The sequence below is a fragment of the Ursus americanus genome, chromosome 21, assembly GCF_024610735.1.
Source record: "Ursus americanus isolate L20-20 chromosome 21, mUrsAme1.1.p, whole genome shotgun sequence".
Classification (NCBI taxonomy): Eukaryota; Metazoa; Chordata; class Mammalia; order Carnivora; family Ursidae; genus Ursus; species Ursus americanus.
The window spans coordinates 43093612-43116444 of record NC_142147.1 but is presented as its reverse complement, the minus strand read 5'-3'; the positions used below and the strand labels follow the sequence as shown (position 1 = coordinate 43116444).

At 39.6% G+C, this 22833-nt stretch overlaps 1 protein-coding gene across 11 annotated transcripts; it reads left to right on the top strand.

Moving 5' to 3' along the window:
* The first annotated feature begins 808 nt into the window (after nucleotides 1–808).
* On the top strand, nucleotides 809–22685 carry ZNF383 (zinc finger protein 383). 11 transcript variants are annotated; one of them, XM_087871114.1, is made up of 5 exons: nucleotides 809–1072; nucleotides 10427–10482; nucleotides 14884–15010; nucleotides 15319–15414; nucleotides 20489–22685. In XM_087871114.1, the coding sequence occupies exons 2-5, from the start codon at nucleotides 10474–10476 to the stop codon at nucleotides 21682–21684; spliced, it is 1428 nt and encodes a 475-aa protein (XP_087727240.1). In that variant the 5' UTR covers nucleotides 809–1072; nucleotides 10427–10473; the 3' UTR covers nucleotides 21685–22685. The 11 variants fall into 11 exon arrangements, with proteins under 11 accessions (XP_087727240.1, XP_087727244.1, XP_045642278.1 ...); XM_087871118.1 differs by having other exon boundaries at nucleotides 810–1072; nucleotides 12908–15010; XM_045786322.2 differs by having other exon boundaries at nucleotides 810–1072; nucleotides 10394–10482.
* Nucleotides 22686–22833: the final 148 nt, after the last annotated feature.

Sequence of the window (22833 nt, the reverse complement as noted above, 5' to 3'; positions counted from 1 at the left end):
TTACACACACGCAGCCTGACATTCCAGACAACGTGCCACCAGCCCCTTTCCAGGCTTTTGGTTACTCATCTTCAGTTTCTCTTGTGGTATTCAGGTCTGAGACTCCCAGGTTCCTGTTCCCTGAGCAGTGTCCAGGTCTTGCTCCACACTGATCCACTGAGGAAGGCAAAAATGGCAATGTAGTCAGTCAATCCTAGGTAGTGTCAGTAGGTTATGTGAAAATACGGGGAAACCTCACTAAAGTAGAGTCAGGAGGCTAAAAGAGGGTCTGTCAGTTAGAGGAAGAATTGTCAATTAAGGACCCTCAACAGGAAAGAATGTAATGTAAATTACAAGCCCCAAAGGGGAAGGATGTACAGTGCGTCACCTACAAGAAATTGACTACCCCTGCAGTGGATTTTCCTTCAAAATAATTTCCCAACTTCCTCCTTTTCCATGAAAGAGCTGTTTCTCTCCTTTGTTAGCAGGACTTGTCTACCATCTTGGCAGAGCTTTCACTTAATGAATTGCAATTCTGTTATTCCCAACAAACCCATTTTGGTGGTCAAGTAACTGACAGTTTTATTTTCAAGGTTAACAGTTACAAGTTCCAAAAGAGTCTTGGGTGAGGCTCCACTCTTCACTGCGGGCAAGCTTAGCGCAGTTATCTGAGACAAGATACATGGGCGGTAGCCTCGCTCGTTCCACCTCTAGACTACATTTCCCACAAGTTCTTGCGGCTTTAATCAACTTCCGTGGGAACCAGCAACATTTTTCTATTTCTTCGGAAACATGTGGCTCCCAGGCACTCGCAGAGCCCATGGAGGAAGCTTATCTCCAGGATGTCTCCTGTGGGAACCTGACTCGGAGACTGCACTTGGCTCTAAAAGACCCCTTGCAACGATCTGGAGAGGGGAGCAGGGATATCGGCTTGGCCCAGGTTTTTGTGCCAGCCGGAAATCAAAGCGCCAGGCGCCATCTTGTCTGAGTCGACCTGCTTCCGGACTACATTTCCCAGAGGCCCCCGGAGGAACAGGGCCGCTCCTTCACTCTCTTGCCCGACCCTCGGCCTCCTGGCAAGGAGAATTACAAGGTGAGCGGCCTAAGTCTTGGGGGTTCGACCAGGCTGCGCAGGTGCGTCCGTGGGTTGGGGCGGAGCAGCCTGAAGGGGCGGTCTGAGCGGGTCTGGAGTCTCGGGCGCGTGTGAGTTCCTCGGACTAGGGGAAGGGACAAGAGGAACAGGATTCCATGTGTGCGACTGTGACCTTATGTGACTGTGCGGCGCTCCGTGTAGGGGTGTGATTGTCTGTCCCTGTGGTGGGTGTGTCATTGCGACTGACCATGCGCGGACCTCTGTTTGCAGGTGTGGCTGGATATCCCTGCTGTAGGTGTGTGGTTCTGACTGTGCGGCTCCGTGTGTGTAAGGTGTGACTGTCCCCACTGTGGGTCTGTGAGTGTGTGCGTTCGTTTTGTGTGACATTGTGTGTAGGAGGTGGGGAGTGTACAGAATCTGTGATTATGCGGCCATGAGTGTTATCTGAGGAAGTGTTATGTGTGTGCGTGGTTGTGATTGTATGATTGTTAGTAACACTAAGCCTCCTGGGTATCTATGACTTTGTGAGGACGTGTGAGTGTGATCATGTAACTTTTTGTGGCACCGTGTGTGCAGTTGGAGCGTGCCTGTCGTTGTTGCCAGGGTGGCAGTGTGTGTTGTCCCAGGAGTTGTGTGAGGTCAAGACAAGATTTTGGTCTTGGACAGCAGAGACTTCTTCCCTTCTGACATGCTCAGACAGGAATGCTCTGAACAGTCTAGACTCTGACCTCTCTCCATCCCCCTTCTCCATGGGTGGTAGGTGTGATTTCAGAGCCACTACTGCTCTGGTCAGTCGGGCCACAATAAAGGGGTGGTATCTCAGGATTCCTTTCTCCTTTCTCAGCTCTGCTCTTCTCAGATAGGTCCCCAGAGGAAGAAGGAGGGATGGCTGTTGAGGAATACAAATAGAAGGTGCAAGGGGTTTGCCTTTTTAAGCTTTCTTCTTCTAGATGGCCTTGTTTAGCATAGATGCATCTATGTGACCTGGACAAATTTCCATTAAAGAAAATGATGGGAAGCTGTATGGGTGGACACACAGATCCCAACAGTTCCCCTCATTTCCTTCTACATAGTGTTCACATACTAATTGAGAAAATAGCTCAATTTCTCCAATGTATTAAGCTTTTGCTTCTTTTTAAACACACACATAAACACACACATACACACGTACACATGATTATTTTAGAGAATTTGGAAAATGGGAAGTTACAGAAAGCAAGAGTAAACTCCTACCACACAGATAATAACCATTGTTATTGATCGATTTCATTCTAACACATTTCCTGTGTACATACAGTATACATTATTTTCAAGATCAGACTCTCATAGCATTTATCATTTCATATTTTATGTTTTCACTAAAATTTATAGCTATTGTGTAATTAATTTTTCCTTGGTTAAAAATTTCTGAATATTACATACATACACAAAAATGCTTAAAATATAGACATACGGTTTAAGACTTATAAAGGGAGGGGTGCCTGGGTGGCTCAGCTGTTAAGTGTCTGCCTTCGGCTCAGGTCATGATCCCAGGGTCCTGGGATCAAGCCCTGCATCAGGCTCCCTGCTCCTCGGGAAGCCTCCTTCTCCCTGTCACACTCCCCTCGCTTGTGTTCCCTCTCTCGCTGTCTCTCTCTGTCAAATAAATAAATAAAATCTTTAATAAAAAAGAATTATAAAGGGAATCTCTATGTAATAAAAACTTGTGTCAGCCCTTCCAGAAGCCTCTGTTCTTCCTGCCCCCAGAATAAACCTATTCTCTTCACCTCTTTAGGTAACCTTTATTCTGACTTTGGTGATAATGTATTTTCTTGTTGGTGTTTAAAAAAAACAATCAAACAATTTATCATATATCTACACATCCCTAAGTAATATAGTTTTGTCTTTTTAATTTTATAGTAATTAAATTGTGCTGAGTAATATTGTTTTGAGTCTTTTTTTCACACAGTATTGTATTTCTTAGGCTTAATCTTATTGCTATAAACCACAGCTATGTATTTGGACATTGATTGTTTCTTGTTTTGGGCTCACTTAAAAGGGCTACTCAGAACATATTTTTATAAGTACTCTGGTGCACATATGCATGCTTTTCCTAGGGTATATACATGCAAATGGAATTGCCAGGCCATATCTTCAAATTTCCTAGATTAATGCTGAGCTGGTTTTCAATATGGTTATACCAGTTAAAGTCTTGCCAGCAGTTTATCAACGTAGTCATCTGTGTTCTCTCTAATACTTGGTCACTTGATATTTTCATTTTTTATTTGCTGATACAAAGATATATCATATTGTTTTTAAAGTATTACCTACATTCCAAAAGTACAGAAATCAAAGTGTATGACTTGATGAATTTTTTAAAGTGAGCATATTCCTTTAACCAGATCTCAAATCAGATTAGGAAATAGAACATTACCAGCATTTTAGAAGCCCAATTCTTGTCCCATCCATTCACTACTCACCTCTCCCACAGATAACCATCGCTCTGTCTTCTACAGCCATAGATTAATTTTGTCTGTTCTGGAATTTTATATAAATGGTATCACATAATTTGTGCTTGGCTTTTTTTGTTTAACACTGTATTTCACAGGTGGTATGACTGTAATACATAATAATATTATGTAGTATGAATATGCAGGATTCATCCATGTTTCATCCTGTTTTTATGGATCATTCATTATTATTGCTGTTGAAAATTCCATTGTATGAATATAACACTATTTATTTATCCATTCCATTTTTTTTTAAAGATTTTATTTATTTATTTGACAGAGATAGAGACAGCCAGCGAGAGAGGGAACACAAGCAGGGGGAGTGGGAGAGGAAGAAGCAGGCTCATAGCAGAGGAGCCTGATGTGGGGCTTGATCCCAGAACGCCAGGATCACGCCCTGAGCCGAAGGCAGACGCTTAACCGCTGTGCCAACCAGGCGCCCCTATCCATTCCATTATTGACTGGCATTTGAGTTGTTTTCAAGATTTCATATTGGGGCAATTATGGAAAAGGCTACTCTGAACATTCTTCATGTCTTTTGGTGCACAAGTAAATGCCTTCTGTTGGGTATACCCCTAGGAGTGAAATACTTATGTTGTAGGTTATACATATATTCAGCATTAATATACACTGGTAGTTTTCCTAAATAATTTTATCAATTTACATTCCTACTTCATTGTATGAGGACAGACTTTAGAACAGAAGCTTTGCCAGGAAGAGCAATAATTTATAATAAAAAGGTTAGTCCACCAATAAGAAACTATAGTCCTAAATGTACATACCTTTGTAAAATGTTTCAAATATATTTGACAGAATGAAAAGATGCAGTGGACAAATCACAGTCATAGTAGGGGATGTGTTCCCGTCTCCCATTAGCCATTCACAGTGTTTCTTCCATCCTCAATTTCCTTGTCCTTAATAGGAAATAAGAGCTATTGCCTCTTCCCACATGAATGGGAATGCCTTCTGGAAAGTAAGGGATGATACTGGATATTACATTAGAAAAGAATTCTAAAGAATTGAGTTCTTAAAAACTAATTTCACTCAGCATCATTAGTCATAAGGAAAATGTAAATCAAAACCACAATGAGATACCACTTCTATGTAGTAGGATACCTATGATAAAAAAAGAGATAATAACAAGATGAAGCTTTTAGAAATTGCTGGTGGGATGCAACATGGTTCAACCTCTTTAGAAAATGGTTTGGCAGTTCTTCAAAATGTTAAACAGAGTTGCCTTGTGACTTAGCCGTCCCATTTCTAGGTATATACTCAAGAGAACTCAATACGTATTCACACAAAAACTTGTCCGTGAATGTTCATAGCAGCATTATTCACAATAGCCAAAAAATGGAAATAATCCAAATGTCTATCAACTGATGAATGGATAAACAAAATGTGACCTATCCATACAATGGAATATTATTCAGCAATAAAAGGGAATGAAGTACTGATAACATGCCACAATGTGGATAAACCTTGAAAACGTGATAAATGAAAAAATCTAGTCACAAAAGGCCACATGTCCTATGGTTCCATTTATATGAAATGTTAGACAAGTCCATAGAGGCAGAAAGTAGATTCATGTCTGCTTAGGGCTGAGGGAGGAGGGGGAAAAGGAGATTGTTAATGGGTTTTCTTTTGGGGAAGTGAAAATGTTCTAAAATTACATCATGGTGATATAGTAAAAAACATAGAATTTATGTATTTTAAATGATTGACTTATATAATATGCAAAGTATATCTCAATAAAGCTATTTAAACAAAAATCAAAGCTAACCTAAAATGAGTAGAGGAGAGTCTAGATAAAACCATATTGCCCATGACCTGATAATTTTTTTTTAAGATTTTATTTGTTTGAGAGAGAGAGAGTGAGCAAGAGAGAGAGAACAGAAGCGGGAGGGCCAGAGGGAGAGGGAGAAGCAGATTCCCCTGTTGAGCAGGTCCCCTGATTTCTTTCAATCACAAAATCAGTCTCATTTTAGTAATTAGAACGTCTGTTTCACTGACTAATTGATGCCATAAACTTTTGTTTTATTTATTTTTTAAAGATTTTATTTGTTTGAGATAGAGCGAGAGCGAGCGAGCGAGAGAGACAGAGAACGCATAGAAGCAGGGGGAGCAGCAGGCAGAAGGAGAAGCAGGCTCTCCACTGAGCAGCGAGCCTGACTCGGGGCTGGATCCCAGGACTCTGGGATCATGACCTGAGCCGACGGCGGACGCTTAACCGACTGAGCCACTCAGGCACCCCTAAACTTTTGTTTTAAAAGTTTAACCTCCTGGCTCCTTGAGCTAGAAGCTTCCGGTGAGAAAACTTGATGATTGCTTCTCTTTTCCTTTCTCCTAAACTTCTCTGTTTCACTAGACAACTCCTTGAAGTGGGGAGCAGCAAAAAGAGAGGGAAAGAAAAATCTTAATTGTAGGGATGCTGGTTTTCAATTGCCTTGGGGCATGTTCACAACCACTGAGCAGAGGGCAGTGGCTCCACTCCAGGATTACAGCCTGGGCATTAGTCCTCCACGGAGCTCTTTTCTAGAGCTGGAAGTCCTTTTGGTAGGCTTAAGAATAAAGTCAGACCCAGGCCAGTTCCTACTATGGGGTCCATATCTCCTTCCAAGATGGAATGTTGCCCCAGTCTTTGTGCCTTCTAAACTCAAGGAAAATTTTCCCAAGACCTTCTGTCACATCTACTTGGAACCCTTGCAGCACTGAGGTCCCTTTTTTCTGTCCCTGTGAAGTAGGAGGAATACAGAGCACACCAGTGCTTTCTAAAAATAAATAAAAATCTAAAACAGATCTTTCTCTCAAAGACAGCCTCCTCTCATACACTCTCCAATCTCTGAAACACCTTTAGAATAGATGTTGAATTGAACCAAGGGCACAAAATCAGTTTGCAGCCAGCTCCTTTTGCACGATACATAAGATCGCCAGGGTTCTTAGGGCGCCTGGGTGGCTGTCTGTTAAGAGTCTGACTTCAGCTCAGGTCATGATCTCAGGGTCCTGGAATTGAGCCCCGCATGGGGGTCCCTGCTCAGTGAGGAGTCTGCTTCTCCCTCTCCCTCTGCCCCTCCCCTCCACTTGTGCTCTCTCTCGCTCTCGCTCTCTCTCTCAAATAAATAAGTAAAATCTTAAAAAAAAAAAAAAAGATGGCCAGGGTTCTCGCTGTAGAATGCAGTGTTTCATGGCCCCTATTGTCTTGTTTTTCTTCAGGACTTCTCCTAAACTAAGTATGAGAGAGGCATAGTTTAACATCCTGTTATAGACTGAAAACTGTTACAAATAAGAGAATTCAAAAAGGTACATAGTATCCAGAAATCAATAGAATTTTTTATATTTAAAACAAAAATAGATGGAAGATGCATTGGGAAAAATATAATAACAATTATAAGTAAACAATAATATAGAACACATTTACATATAATAAATACATACTTATATGTTAATTTTGTTATGTAATTACATCTTATACATATTATTATAATTTTATAAATATAATTAATAATAGCCACAAAAATAGTATAAGATACCTAGAAATAATCTGAAAAAGAAATGAGCATGATACACATGAGGAAAACTTTTCAGTATCCTGAAGGACACAAACATTGACCTGAATAAATAGAAATGTATTCTGTGTTCTAGGAGAGCGAGACTCGACATCACAAAGGTGTCAGAACTCCTTACGTTAAGGTATTCATTTTATGCAGCCTCAAGAAAAATACCAATACATCTTTTAAACAATTTATGCTCATATAGGAAAATAAGTCAGAGTATCAGGAAACTTGAAGAAGATGAGTAATGAGGGATTATTTATTTATTTTTAATCTAGACAGTCTAGCTTCAGAGCCAAACTTTTTTTTTTAAAGACTTTATGGTTTTAGAGCAGTTTTAGGCTTATAGAAAAATCAAGAGGAACGTACAAAGATTTCCCCCATACACCCATAGCCTCCCCGTTCATTATCAACTTCCCCCACCAGGTACATTTAGTACACTTTTTTTATAAAAGTTTTTTTAAATTTTTAAAAAATATTTTATTTATTTCTTTGAGAGACAGAGAGAGAGCGTATGAGTGGGAAGGGAGGGGCAGTGGGAGGGGGGAAGCAGACCTCCCCGCTGATCAGGGAGCCTGACTTGGGGCTGGAACCCCAGGACCTGGGATCATGACCTGAGCCCAAGGCAGATGCTTAACCAACTGAGCCACCCAGGCGCCCCCATTTGGTACAGTTGATGAACCTATACTGACACCGCATAATCATCCAAAGTTCACAGTTTAGATTATTTATTTGTTGTTTTTATTATTGTTATTTATCTGTTTTTTGTTGTTATATTTATTATTTATTGTTATTATTTATTGTTCATTCTATAGGTTAGGACAAATGTATAATGACACGTATCCATCATTATAGGATCATGCAGAGTAGTTTCAGTGCCTCGAAAATCCTCTGGGTTCTACTTATTTATCCCTCCCCGAGCCCTCGGCAGCCGCTTATCTTTTTACTGTCTTCAGAGTTTTGCTTTTTCCAGATTATATAGTTTGAGTCATACAGTATGTAGCCTTTTCGTATTGGCTTCTTTTACTTAGTAATATGCATCTAAGCTTCCTTTATATTTTTTTATGGCTCCATAGCTCACTTCTGTTTATCACTGAATGACATTCTATTTTCTGGGTGGACCAGTTTATTTAATGATTAACCTACTAAAGGTTCCAAGTTTTGGGAATTAGGAATAAAGCTGCTGTGCAAGTCTTTGTGTGGACATAATTTTTCTGCTCCTTTGGATAAATACTAAGAAGTATGATCGCTGGATCGTAAAAGTATGTTTGGTTTTTTTTTTTTTTAAATATTTTATTTATTTGAGAGAGAGCACAGAGGGAGAGGGAGAAACAGGCTCCCTGCTGAGCAGGGAGCCGGATGCGGGGCTCAATCCCAGGACCCTGGGATCATGACCTGAGCCAAAGGCAGATACAACCGACTGAGCCACCCAGGCACCCCAAGTATGTCGAGTTTTGTTAGAAACTGTCAAGCTGTCTTCCAAAGTGGCTGTACCATTTTGCATTCTCACCAGCGATGAATGAGAGCTCCTGTTGCTCCTCACCAGCATTTCATGTTGTCAGTGTTCTGGCTTTGGCCATTCTAATAGATACGTAATAGAAGCGGCCTTTTATTAAGACATATTTTTAAATTATAAGACATATTTATTGACATATTTTTAAATTATAATAAATAGAGTGTGTTGCTGGCAAAAGAATAAAGATGGATCACTGAACCAAAAGAGAACTACAATAAATCCAAACATGTATCATCTGTGATAATGGTATAGCATTTAAATCAATGCTGTAGTCACCTGCTGTGAGGCTCACTTTTTTCCCCCTTTGTTTCAGCATATCTGACGTCAGGTAATATCTTATACAGTTTTTATCTTTCTTAGTGGCATATAAAAAAATAGTGCATTTTAAGTGATATGTATTATTCACATGTGACTTTGGTACACTTGGGTAGTTGGCTTCCTATGAGAGAAATTAAGTAGGTTTCCTAACTCATAAATTACACTGAAATAAAATTATAATTTATAATCTTACAGTATTTTATTAATAATATTCTACCAAAATAAAATAATAATTGATTAAAGACCTAAGTGTGACTGTGGAAGAAGCCGAGATGCCCATTAACAGATGTATGGATAAAGAAGACGTGGTCCATATATACAATGGAATATTACTCAGCCATCAGAAAGAATGATCACCCAACATTTGCATCAACATGGACGGGACTGGAGGGGATTATGCTAAGTGAAATAAGTCAAGCAGAGAAAGACAATTATCATATGGTTTCACTTATTTGTGGAACATAAGGAATAGCAGGGAGATCAGTATGAGAAGGAAGGGAAAATGAAGAGGGGGTAAACAGAGGGGGAAATGAACCACGAGAGACTATGGACTCCAGGAAACAAACAGGGTTTTAGAGGGGAGGGGGCTGGGGGGATGGGCTAGCCTGCTGATGGGTATTAAGGAGGGCACATATTGCATGGAGCACTGGGTGTTATATGCAAACCATGAATCATGGAACACTACATCAAAAACTAATGATGTACTGTATGGTGACTAACATAATATAATAAAAAAATAAATAAATAGAGACCTAAGTGTGACAAAGCATTAAACAGAGAAATTTATATAAATATGTATAGGTAAGAAAAAGTCTTCTTACCCAAAAGCTATAAAAGTTGACACTTCGTTTTGCATGTCAAAAACATATAAGCAAAGTTGATTTTTCTTTCTTTCCTTCTTTCTTTCTTTTTCTTTCTTTCTTTCTTTCTTTCTTTCTTTCTTTCTTTCTTTCTTTCTTTCGAGAAAAACAGAGCTATAGGGTAAGAGTGAGGAGTGCCTCTGTGTATGACTGAGGTCGGGAGTTCTGGGGAGAAGGGAGTTGACAGACTGTTTTGAGCTTGGGAAGTGAGAAGACTTCATTAGGGAAGTCTTAGTCCTTCTAATCAGAGCATACCGGGTTCCTGGACAAAGGATACCATTTGGGTGAATCTGCTTGAGGGCTGCAGAGGCGGGATCTCCTCAAGCAGGTCAAAGCAGCTCTGTCTCCGGTTCACTGAAGTGGGACCAGGTCTGACCTGAATCACGTGGTTAATCAGAAGAAGGAGAAGGAATCTGAGTCTGTATTCCTTTGAATCCACTAGCCAGGATCCATTTTACTGTAGCTAAAACTTCTGGAGCTGAAGAAGTATGATTTATCCCATACTCCCACTGACCACAGTTACATCATAAGACCCACAGTGAAAGCTGTAAAGCCAGTGTGATTTCTAGAGCATGTCTTTGCTTCCCCAGTCCTGCTTTCTCAGAATACTGTCCTTTCTCAAGAAAACAGCCCCAAGGAGGACTGATCCTCTCCTGCAATACTGAAAGCCATGGCTCAGGTGAGTTGATGCTTTTTCTTACCTTCCTGACATTTAGTTTCAAATTAAAAACCTAAATTTTTTTAATGGTCATGTGAGTATTTGATTTCCTACTCCTGACATTTTTGGCTATGAGGTTTCCCTTTCAGGATCCTTGGTCTCCTTTTTCCCTTGAGTCTAACCAGAGAATCCCTTACCATTCTTAAGTACCACCTTCTTTTGACCCAGCATTAATATTTTCATCTCGCATCTCTTTCCTCAGCCCTGTCCCAGGAGCTATGATGGAAAGGAAATGAATTCTTAGGAAATGAGAATAGATTTGTAGAATGAACTTTTGCTTTCCAGACAGTGATTTGATGAGGTGGCGAAGTATGAATTGCTTAGTTGGGAGCAAACATGGGTTTGTTCTACAGATCAGTATTTACCAGTGAGACAGAATAGGAAGGGATGTTGGTAGTTCCAAATGTTAGGCTGTTGCAAGACCTCCTGGTTTATGAGCGTGGAAGATTGTGGTCTTGGTAGCTGATTCCGACAGACCTCTGTGACTTTTAGGGCATCCACGAACAAAGTTCAGTTTGAAGTTAGATAGGAAGTGTGGATCATGGGGAATTTCTAAATGAATCACCAGTTTTCTTTATCTCAGAAATAAGTGTACTCCCTAAAGGGAGATACCTGCATCTCTTTTAGCTGATTCCAATAGAATATATCCATATTTTAATTAATATTCCTATATTGCTATTTCTTGATTAATCAAATTTTTAGACATTTTGTAGTTGTTTTTTTGCAAGGTATGTGTGGATTTGGATTTGCTATATCACACTCTACTTCGTTTTCCCACAGCAGAGTTGTTTCACAGTTTTGTTTAAATCAATGCTGTTCATATGATTAGAGCCTTGCAGATATTCTGTTCTCTACCAACCCCCCCCCCTTTTTAAGATTTTATTTGACAGAGAGACACACAGCGAGAGAGGGAACACAAGCAGGGGGAGTGGGAGAGGGAGAAGCAGGCTTCCTGCTGAGCAGGGAGCCTGATGCGGGGCTGGATCCCAGGACCCTGGGACCATGACCCGAGCCGAAGGCAGACGCTTAACGACTGAGCCACCCAGGCGCCCCTTTACCGACCCCCTTTAAAAACCTTTATAATAATAAATTTCAGACATAGGAACGTAGAGGAGTTATGAACTCGCATATACTCACCATCCAGCTTCAACTCCGAGTCAGTCTTGTTTCATTTATACTGATAACCTGTTTCTTCCTTGCACATTACCCTACCCTCACTTCTACACAGGATTATTCTGAAGCAAATACAAATGAGTATGTGTTTCTAAAAGACAGGGATTATTTTTTAAAACAACTATTATGCCATTATTGCCTCTAGAAAAGTTGGAAATAATTTGTGTCATCAGTATCTAGCCAGTGTTTAAATTTTCATAATTGTTGAATTCTTTAATCATTTATCCGGATTAGAATCCAAATAAGGACTGTGCACTGCAGTTCATTGAGGTCTTTTGAGTCTCTTATTTATAGAGGTATAGAAGGTACCCTTCTATCTCTTTTCTTTCTCTGTATGTGTTAGAAAAGAAAAAAAAAAATGGTTCATTTGTCCTGTTTGGATTTTGCCGATTGCATCTCTGTGGCATCATTTAACTGTTTCCTGAAAATTGGTAGTTAAGTCTAGATGCCGATCAGATTCAGTTGGGATTTTTTTTTTGTCATGAATGTATCATAGGTGGTGATATGTGATTCCATCAGGAGGCACATTATATCTGGTTCTCTTTCTTTTTGTAATGTTATCCACCCTTGATGATTACTGTCTAGATTAGAGGTTGCAAAATGATATTTTAATTCTGCCATTCCTCCTTCAATGATTAGGTGAAATACTCTTCATAAAGTAAAACTTCTCATCAACTGTTTGGTTACCCTAAAGGACAGTCTGTCTAGGAAGGAATATTTGAATAATGAGTTGGTTTCTTAGAATCCTAAAAAGGTGACCAGTAGGTTTTTATTCATTGTTGTTAGGAGCTCAAGAATTAAACTTTTTTTTTTTTATATCTATAGGTCCATTATACTAGACCCTCAAATTATACTATTTTTGGCCAGGCCATTGAGAGGCTCTTCAGTTCGGTGCCTGAGTCCTTGTAACATGATTCTAATAGTTTTTGATAGCTCTCTTGCTGTCTGATGTAACAGAATGTTCAGACTCATCCTGTGCATTTCTGACTCAATCCTGAAATCATTTCTTTCCCCCAAAGGACCTTGGTTCGTTTTATTTGAATATGCTACTTAGGGACTACAATCTAGACACTAGGGGTGCTTATTCCTACCGGATGAATGATTATTTCTAGGCCTTTTCAGTAGATAGAGTCAGGAACTTGTTTGTTTTCAATATATAGTAAACTGATTACCCTTTTTGTTTAGTTAACATACAATGTTATATTCGTTTCAGGTGTACAATATAGTGATTCAACAATTCCATATATTACTCAGTGCTCATCAAGATAAGTGTTTTTCTTAATCCCCTTCATTTATTTCACCCATCCCCCCGACCACCTCTGCTCTGGTAACCATTTGCTTTTTCCCTACAGTTAAGAGTCTTGTTTTTTTTGTTTTTTTTTTTTTTTTTTGTCTATCTCTTTTTTTTTCTTTGTTGATTTGTTTTATTTTTTAAATTTGACATATGAGTGAAATTATATGGTATTTGTCTTTCTCTGACTTGCTTATTTTGCTTAGCGTCATACTTTTTAGATCCATCCATGTTGTTGCAGTGGCAAGATTTCATTCTTTTTATGGCTGGATAATATTCCATTGTCTGTATAAGTACCACATCTTTATCCATTCATCTGTCAATGAACACTTAGGTTGCTTCCATAATTTGGGTATTGTGAATAATGCTGCTATGTAAGCATAGGGGTGCATGTATCACTTTGAATTAGTATTTCATATTCAGTAATGCAATTACCGGATCGTAGGGTGGTTGTATTTTTAATTTTTTGAGGAACTTCCATACTGTCTTCCACAGTGGCTGCACCAGTTTGCATTCCCACCACAGTGCAAGAGGGTTCCTCGTCTTCCACATCCTCACCAATACCTGTTGTTTCTTGTGTTTTTGATTTTAGCCGTTCTGATAGTTGTGAGGTGATTTCTCATTGTGGTTTTGATTTGCATTTCCCTGATGATCAGTGATGTCTTCCTTGGAGGAATGTCTGTTCATGTCTTTTGCCTGTTTTTTAATTGGATTATTTGTTTTTTGGGTGTTGAGTTGTATCAATTCTTTATATATTTTGGATACTAACCCTTTATCAGATATGTCATTTGCATATATCTTCTCCCATTCAGTAAGTTGTCTTTTAGTTTTGATTGTTTCCTTTGTGATGCAGAAACTTTTTATTTTGACGTATTCCCAATAGTTTATTTTTGCTTTTATTTCCCTTGTCTCAGGAGACATATCTAGAAAGTTGTTGTTACAGCCGATGTCAGAGAAATTACTGCCTTTGGTCTCTCCTAGGATTTTAGTGGTTTTAGGTCTCACATTTAGGTCTTTAATTCATTTTGAGTTTGTTTTTTGTGTATAGTGTAAGAAAGTGGTCCGGTTTCATTCTGTTGTATGTGGTTGTAGAGTTTTCCCAACACCATTTGTTGAAGAGACTGTCTTTTTCCCACTGTATATTCTTTTCTCTTTTGTCAAAGATTAATTGGTCACATAATTGTGGGTTTATTTCTGGGCTTTCTGTTCTGTTCCATTGATCTATATGTCTGTTTTTGTGCCCGTTCCATACTGTTTTGATTACTACAGCTTTATGATTTAACTTGAAGTCTGGAATTGTGATACCTCCAGTTTTTTTTCCTTTTTAAGATTGCTTTGGCTCTTTGGGGTCTTTTGTGGTTCCATGTAAACTTTAGGAGTGTTTGTTTTAGCTCTGTGAAAAATACTGTTGGTATTTTGATAGGGAGTGCATTAAATCTATAGATTGCTTTGGGTACTGTAGAAATTTTAACAGATTTGTTCTTCCAGTCCATGAGCGTGGAATGTCTCCATTTATTTATGTTGTCTTCAGTTTCTTTCATCAGTGTTTCATAGTTTCCAGAGCATGGGTCTTTCATATCTTTGGTTAGGTTTATTCATAGATTTTTTTTGGTAAGATTTTATTTTTGGGTGTAATTTCTATACCCAACGTGGAGCTTGAACTTAAAACTCCAAGATCAAGAGTTGCATGCTCTACCAACTGAGCCAGCCAGGCGCCCTCTAGATATTTTATTATAAAATAAACTAATTACTCTTGCATCTCTTTTTTAAGATCCAAAGATACTGATTCTGGGTGATACCAGTACAGTCACTCATTTGCTTTACCCCACAATACAAGTCCAATAGTCTGTGAATTATTTCTTTTATTACACAAGTAATACATATGTTTATTGTTTCAGGGATCAGTGATGTTCAGTGATGTGTCTGTAGACTTCTCACAGGAGGAGTGGGAGTGCCTGGACCCTGGTCAGAGGGACTTGTACAGAGATGTGATGTTGGAGAACTATAGCAATCTGCTGTCAATGGGTAAGGGCTTCTATACCAGTCATTTAGAGTTCTCCTCTGGAATGTTTCTTCCACAGTGAATTTCCCATCTGCTTTTCGAGTTACCGGCTGAATTTCTGCTCCTTATTCCCAAATAAGTGGTTTGAGCTGCAATGAAAAGGAAGAGTTGGAAAATGGGCACCTCCAGTGACTGTGGCAGAAGCTTCATCCTCTTTCTTTGGCTGTTCCTGTAGTGGCATCTCCTCTTTGGCCATCAAGGGACTGGATCTGATTTCTGGATCTGGTTTACCCACAGCATAACCATGTCCCATATCTTTTCTTGTGAGCAGGACTTTACATTCCTAAGCCTCAAGTTATCTCCTTATTGGAACAAGGAAAAGAGCCCTGGATGGTTGGCAGAGAGCTGACAAGAGGCCTGTGTTCAGGTGAGTGAGAAATGTCTGGGCAGGAGCAAGGCACTACAGGTAAACTCAGCACCTTTGAGATGTTAACTGGGCTTCCGGGAAAAACTAAGTCCTCTTAGCATGAGTTTACAAGCGACTTGTTTCATTCCTTCTCTCACTACTCTTTCTGCTGCTCTTCTCCAGCAACCCTCATAATTTCAAGTAGGACAGGCCCTTTACTTCCCCTCCAATAAAACTCTTTTACCCATATTTTAGATTCTGTTCCTTGCTGGCTTTTCTTCCTCTTAGACTCGTCTAAATGTTTTGTGTGTGTGCATGCATGCATGTGTGTGTATGCACTGCCCCTCCTCCAGGTACTGGTCTTCATGAATAATACTTGCCAGTGACCTGTTTTATCAGTTTGTTGTGCCTTTTTCCTTTACCCAGTGTTTTTCATTTACTGATTGTGCAAGGGAGCCTGCCAGGTGCTGCCATTTGCTAATCATGTCAGCTGTTAAGAACTTGGGAGTCAAGGGGCACCTGGGTAGCGCAGTCGTTAAAGCGTCTGCCTTCGGCTCAGGGCATGATCCTGGCATTCCGGGATCGAGTCCCACATCGGGCTCCTCCGCTGGGAGCCTGCTTCTTCCTCTCCCACTCCCCCTGCTGTGTTCCCTCTCTCGCTGGCTGTCTCTGTCAAATAAATAAAATCTTTAAAAAAAAAAAAAAAAAAAGAACTTGGGAGTCAAAAAGTAGTGCTAGGGGCACCTGGGTGGCGCAGTCGTTAAGCGTCTGCCTTTGGCTCAGGGCGAGTGATCCCAGTGCTTTGGGATTGGGCCCCGCATCAGGCTTCCCCGCTGGGAGCCTGCTTCTTCCTCTCCCACTCCCCCTGCTTGTGTTCCCTCTCTTGCTGGCTCTCTCTCTGTCAAATAAATAAATAAAATCTTTAAAAAAAAAAAAAGTAGTGCTAAAATATATCCATAAATAATTTCCACAAAGTAGAATCTAGTAAAGAGAATCAGGGAGCCCAGCAGAAAGTCCGAGGCTAAATATGCAGAAGTGGAAAATCCATACTGAATAAATAGTTGGGAGTCTTGCAAGTGATTGCAGTCACCTTCTATGATGACAATGTTGGGGAAAACATAAAGGCCTACAAGGGAAAGGAAGAGGTGGCAGAGAAGGAGAGATTTAGGATAAAGTGTGATTTTATCCTAAATGCTCCAGAAAAGCATTACTATATAGTAAGTATGGGTCCCAGTGCTGGGATTATAGCATTGAATACGACATTCAGAGTTTTGCTGTTCTGGAGCCTATGTTCTAAAGGGTGAGAGAGGAAAAATAGGTATGTTTATAATGTCAGATGGTGGTAAGTGATACGAAGGGAGGTGAGAGAAGGCCTCTTTGATGAGGTGATCATTTAACCAAAACCTGAAGGAAGTGAGGGAACAAGTGCTGTAAATGTCTGGTAGAAGAGATTCAGGCAGAAGGAAAAGGAAGAACAAAGTCCCTGAATTAGGAGCTGTTTGGCTCCTACCATTGCGGTTGGAACAGAATAAGCAAAGAGGGACTTGTGGGAAAGGAGATCAGCAAAGTGGCAGGATGTACGTGCGTTAGTGTGTTTGTGTGTGAGTGCAGGCGAGAGGTGGGGTGGACCTGCAGGTGATGTGGGGTCTTGTGGGCCTTGGTATGAGCTTTTCGTTCTATTCTGAATGAGATGATTGGAGCAGGGGAGTGACATCATGTTTTTAAGGAGGTTGCTAATTTTGGGTTCTTTTTTTTTTTTCATATTTTAGCAGATTAATTTTAGATTCTTTTGGATAGAATTTAGGGAGTCTATGAACTTGCATGAGGAGAAGACATACATCTTTATATTTACTAACCTCAAATTGAAAATTGAGTATTCCTGTAACTTTGACATGAATGGAAATCACAGATATTTTCGTATCATTTTACTGTTAATGTAGACATATTGAAAAATTATTTGTGCTCATCTGTATTTCAGAATTACTATAGTACTAAGCTCAGTACTAGGTCTTACTGTTTAATGTATTAAGAAAACTCCAGGGCAACTGGCTCAGTCAGTTAAGCATCTGCCTTTGGCTCAGGTCGTGAATCCAGGGTCCTGGGATCGAGGCCCATATCGCGCTCCCCGCTCAGTGGGGAGTCTGCTTCTCCCTCTCCCTTTGCCCTTCCCCCACAACTTGTACGCTCTCCCTCTCTGTCTCTCAAAAAAAACAAAAAAAATCTTAAAAAAAAAAAACCAGAAAGAAAGAAAACTCCAGGCAGGTGGAAGAACCCCTGTGAAGGCCCTTCTAGGAGGGGAAAGCTTGATGTGTTTGAAGAACTGAAAGAAAGTCAGGGTTACTGGACTAGTGAGCAAGCGACAGTGGAGCATGAGTCAGGATTGGAGATCAGTTGGTCTTTGCCAGTGAGTGTGAGGAGTTTGGATTTGAGCAGTGGAAGGCCAGGCCACATTAATTTTGGTTGCTGAATAGATTAAAGTGTGTGAGAACTTGGTGGGGAGATGGGTTGGGAGGCTACTTCAGTGGCCTGAGTAAGAGGTGATTCTGGTTTAGAAGAGAGGCCATTGGCTGTGGACATAGAAGAGGATAGTTTTAAAACTTACTTAGGAGCTTAACTCTATGGAAATTGCTGAAATTTTCTATGGGAATAGGAGAAAAAAAATTATGCTGGAACGAATTCCTTGTTTCTGGCTTGAGATGTTCCAGTAGGCTCCATTTTGATGTCTTAAACCATTTAATTTGCCTAAAATCCCCATTTTTGGTAAGAAATCCTTTCATAATAATAGCTATCAAATACTGAACACTTGACTCAAAGACATTTACAGGCATTATGCCTTTCCCTCCCAGGAATCATGAGGTAAAGATTATCTCCCTTTTGCAGATGAGGAAATGAGGACTTAGATTAAATAATTGCCCAGGACCCTATAGTGAGTAACTGTCAGAGTTGGAATTCCACTCTAATGAGCCTGCTTCCACTTCTTGTCATCTTTCCATGACAGTATTTTCTTTCTGTCTGCCTTAAACTTTAGCCGCCTCCTCTCTCAGCCACTGCAGTGGTATATGAGTAAGTCTCTCTCTTCTCCCAAGATCAGCATCATAAAATACCAAGACAAACAGTATTTTTACTGACTCACCAGAACATAACATATTCTGGGGTGCCTGGGTGGTGCGGTCATTAAGCGTCTGCCTTCGGCTCAGGGCGTGATCCTGGCGTTCTGGGATCGAGCCCTGCATCAGGCTCCTCCGCTGGGAGCCTGCTTCTTCCTCTCCCACTCCCCTGCTTGTGTTCCCTTTCTCGCTGGCTGTCTCTCTGTCAAATAAATAAAATCTTAAAAAAAAAAAAAAAAAAAAAGAACATAACATATTCTGAGTCTTCCCTATGTGCTACTCACACCAATTTAGCTTAATACCCTAGACTGACTTCAGGTTCTGCCCCCTTGTGGCTAGCCCTTTGTAATCTCTTTCAAATTTCGGCCAATCTATCCTTGCTTTGGAACCTATTCAGTTTCCATTGCAACTGGGAGTGCTGCTGTTCTGACACTAACTACCCAGAGTTAGCGTAGACCCCACAGATGAATAGCAGAGTTGTAGGGGCGCCTGGGTGGCTCAGTCAGTTAAGCTTCTGTCTTCGGCTCAGGTCATGATCCCGGGGTCCTGGGATCAAGTCCCGAGTTGGGCTCCCTGCTTAGCGGGAAGTCTGCTTCTCTCTCTGCCCCTCCCCCCTGCTCATGCTCTCGCTCTTTCACTCTCTTTCTCAAATAAATAAATAAAATCTTTTGAAAAAACCAGCAGAATTGTACACAAGACTGCCCTCACTTTATCTTATTTTACTTTTGAAAAGATTTTATTTATTTGAGAGAGAGAGAGAGCAAGCACAAGTGGGGGAAGGGGCAGAGGGAGAGGGAGAAGCAGACTCCCTGCTGAGCAGGGAACCCAATGCAAGGCTTGATCCCAGGACCCCGGGATAATGACCAGAGCCAAAGGCAAACACTTAACTGACTGAGCCACCCAGGTGCCTCAAGACTGCCCTCACTTTAGATGGTGGCTGCCAAGTCTCAGAGTTCTTAGACACCTACACTTCTGAGCAACTGGCTATAAATTTGGGGAATTCCATAACTACTGAAAGTTTAATAATTTGCTAAAATGATTCACAGAACTCCAGAAAGCTCTGTACTTATAATTGCAGTTCTACTCTGAAGGATATATATTAGGGCAAGGTCTAGTAGGCTTCCAGATGCAGAGGTTTCACTCCCTTTCACTGTGTAATCAAAGTGTGTCATCTTCTTGGCACATCACATGTGTTCACCAACCAGAAAGGTCTACTGAGCTTTGATGTCCAGAGTTTTTATTGGGATTTAATCACACTGGCATGATGGAGTGGCCAATGACTCAGTCTCTGGCTTTTCTCTTCCCTCAGAAGTCCAGTAGCTGAAAGTCCCAACACTCTAACAACATGCTAGATCTTTCTGGTCACCAGTTCCTATCCTGCAGCTTTCTAGGGATCTGCCATGAGTCATCTCATTAGCACAGCCAAAAACACTCCATCACTCAGAAAAGTCCAAGGGTTTTTGAAGCTCTGTGTTAGAAACCAGAGACAAAGACCAAATTTATTGATCATACTACAGAGCCCAGAAATCTTCCCGCTGTGTGCCTTTATTCCTCTCAGGAAACCTTTAATGGAGGTCAGAAAATTATCCACTTTTTTTAAATACATGTAGTATAACGGTTTCTTACGTGTACATGCTTGCATGCTTACATAGATGTATACATGACTTGTAATCTTTTCATATGCCCAAGTATTATATATTTACCGTCCTTTCCTTATGATTCTGGTCCACATCAATATTTGAGAATCATTGTGGTTTCCTTTTTCTGTAGTCTCCTCCCTCACATTCTGCGTTATATCTCATTTCAGTGCATTTTGGGGGTTTATTTTCAGATTAAACAGATCTACTTGAGAACTGTATGTCATTTACGACCAGATACTACTTTCACTTTAATTTGTCCATTTCTATTGTTAAAGTTTAACTTTTCACAAATGGGTGGTGGGAGTGGGGTCGGGCAGTAAGAATATTTACCATTTCATTTTCTTTCAGATTTGGAATCAATGTGTGAAACCAAGTTACTGTCTCTGAAGAAGGAAGTTTATGAAATAGAATCATGCCAGAGGGAGATAATGGGACTTACAAAGCATGGCCTTGAGTACTCCAGCTTTAGCGACATTTTGGAATATAGAAGCCACTTTGAAACACAGCTGGGGTATCAAAGTGGGCATTTCAGCCAAGAAATAGTCACTCATGAAGACATGCCCACATTTATTCAACAGACATTCTTTACTCTACATCAAATAATTAATAATGAAGAGAAACCCTATGAATGTAAGAAATGTGGAAAGGTCTTTAGTCAGAATTCACAATTTATTCAACATCAAAGAATTCATATTGGTGAAAAATCTTATGAATGTAAGGAGTGTGGGAAATTCTTTAGTTGTGGCTCCCATGTTACTCGACATCTGAAAATTCACACTGGCGAAAAACCCTTTGAATGTAAGGAATGTGGGAAGGCTTTCAGTTGTAGCTCCTACCTTTCTCAACATCAACGAATTCATACTGGTAAGAAGCCCTATGAATGTAAGGAATGTGGGAAGGCCTTTAGCTATTGCTCAAATCTTATCGACCATCAGAGAATTCACACTGGTGAAAAACCCTATGAATGTAAAGTATGCAGGAAAGCCTTTACTAAGAGCTCACAACTTTTTCAACATGTGAGAATTCATACAGGTGAGAAACCCTATGAATGTAAAGAATGTGGCAAAGCTTTTACTCAGAGCTCAAAGCTTGTTCAGCATCAGAGAATTCATACTGGTGAAAAACCCTATGAGTGCAAGGAATGTGGGAAAGCCTTTAGTAGTGGCTCAGCACTTACTAATCATCAGAGAATTCACACTGGGGAGAAACCTTATGATTGTAAGGAATGTGGGAAAGCTTTTACTCAGAGCTCACAACTTCGTCAACATCAGAGAATTCATGCCGGTGAGAAACCCTTTGAATGTCTTGAATGTGGAAAGGCCTTTACTCAGAACTCACAACTTTTTCAACATCAGAGAATTCATACAGATGAAAAACCATATGAATGTAGTGAATGTGGAAAGGCCTTTAATAAATGCTCAAACCTTACGCGACATCTGAGAATTCATACTGGTGAAAAGCCCTATAACTGTAAGGAATGTGGGAAGGCATTTAGCAGTGGCTCAGATCTCATTCGTCATCAGGGAATTCATACTGATGAATAATAAAAGTTAAAGCTCTTGTTACCTTCCTAACATTTGAAACAAACAAACAAACAAAAAATTCACATTTGATAGTTACGCTTTCACTATTTTTTGTTTTTAAATTTTATTTTACATTTCTTTTTAATTCAAATGTATTTTACTCTAAGTTATGAATTAAGATTCTAAGTTGACGTTTGTCCTGTCCCCCAATCTTATACTAAGGGCAGTTGTTCAATAATGCTTTTCTTGCCCATTATTTTGTTTTACCTTCTTGGTGAGACATTATATCCTTGTTGATATTTGCTTGTATTTTTTTCTTCTCTGACCTATGTATTTTTGCTTACACCAATATCACACTGTTTAAAATTGTGTGACCTTGTATTTTTTAAGTGTAGAATTGTAACCTTGTTTTTGAAGTCAGTATTAATCTTGTGTTTCTTTTCACAAATTTGTATTTTCTTATATAAAACAGAAAATCAGAAAACCAGCAACTAAAAACCAAGATTAACAGCAATCATAGCAACTGTCAATGATTACTCTTAAGTTGATAGAGCAAACTTCCCAGAATTTGTTTTTAAAGTCATGATTTGCATGCATGTTATCCCTTCACCTGTTTTGATCATGCCAAAAAATATGGTTGCCATTCAGTAAATATAGGTTTTTTAAATGAGTTATATATACTTAGTGACTTTTCAAAATGACTTTATTACTCATGTTCTGTTTGCATTAAATGTTTGCAGTTATGAAATATGCCCTGATTACTATGACCCCAGATTTATCTTTGAATGTTTGTTTCTTTCTTTTAAAACGTCTATTTTAATTGCTGAAAGCATGCACATTTTCTCCCTATAAACTGTTTTGTTTCTTTTTATCCACCCCAGTCTCATACTAGAAAGGTAATTAACCACTGTTATCAAAGTGGTGTTTATCCTTCTAGTTTTGTTTTGTTTTTACTTTTTACTTATATATGTTAGTGGCATTTTATTTCATATGTATTATTAAAGATAATCATGCTGTGTGTATTGGTTTGTTGTGAAGATTCAATGAATTAAGAAATGTAAAGTGCTTAGAACTATTCCTATTACACAGTAAATGTTTAGTAAAAGTTGTCCACTATTTTCACTGATACACTCATTTTCATAGTTATCTTCATTATTATTTGTGGAAAGG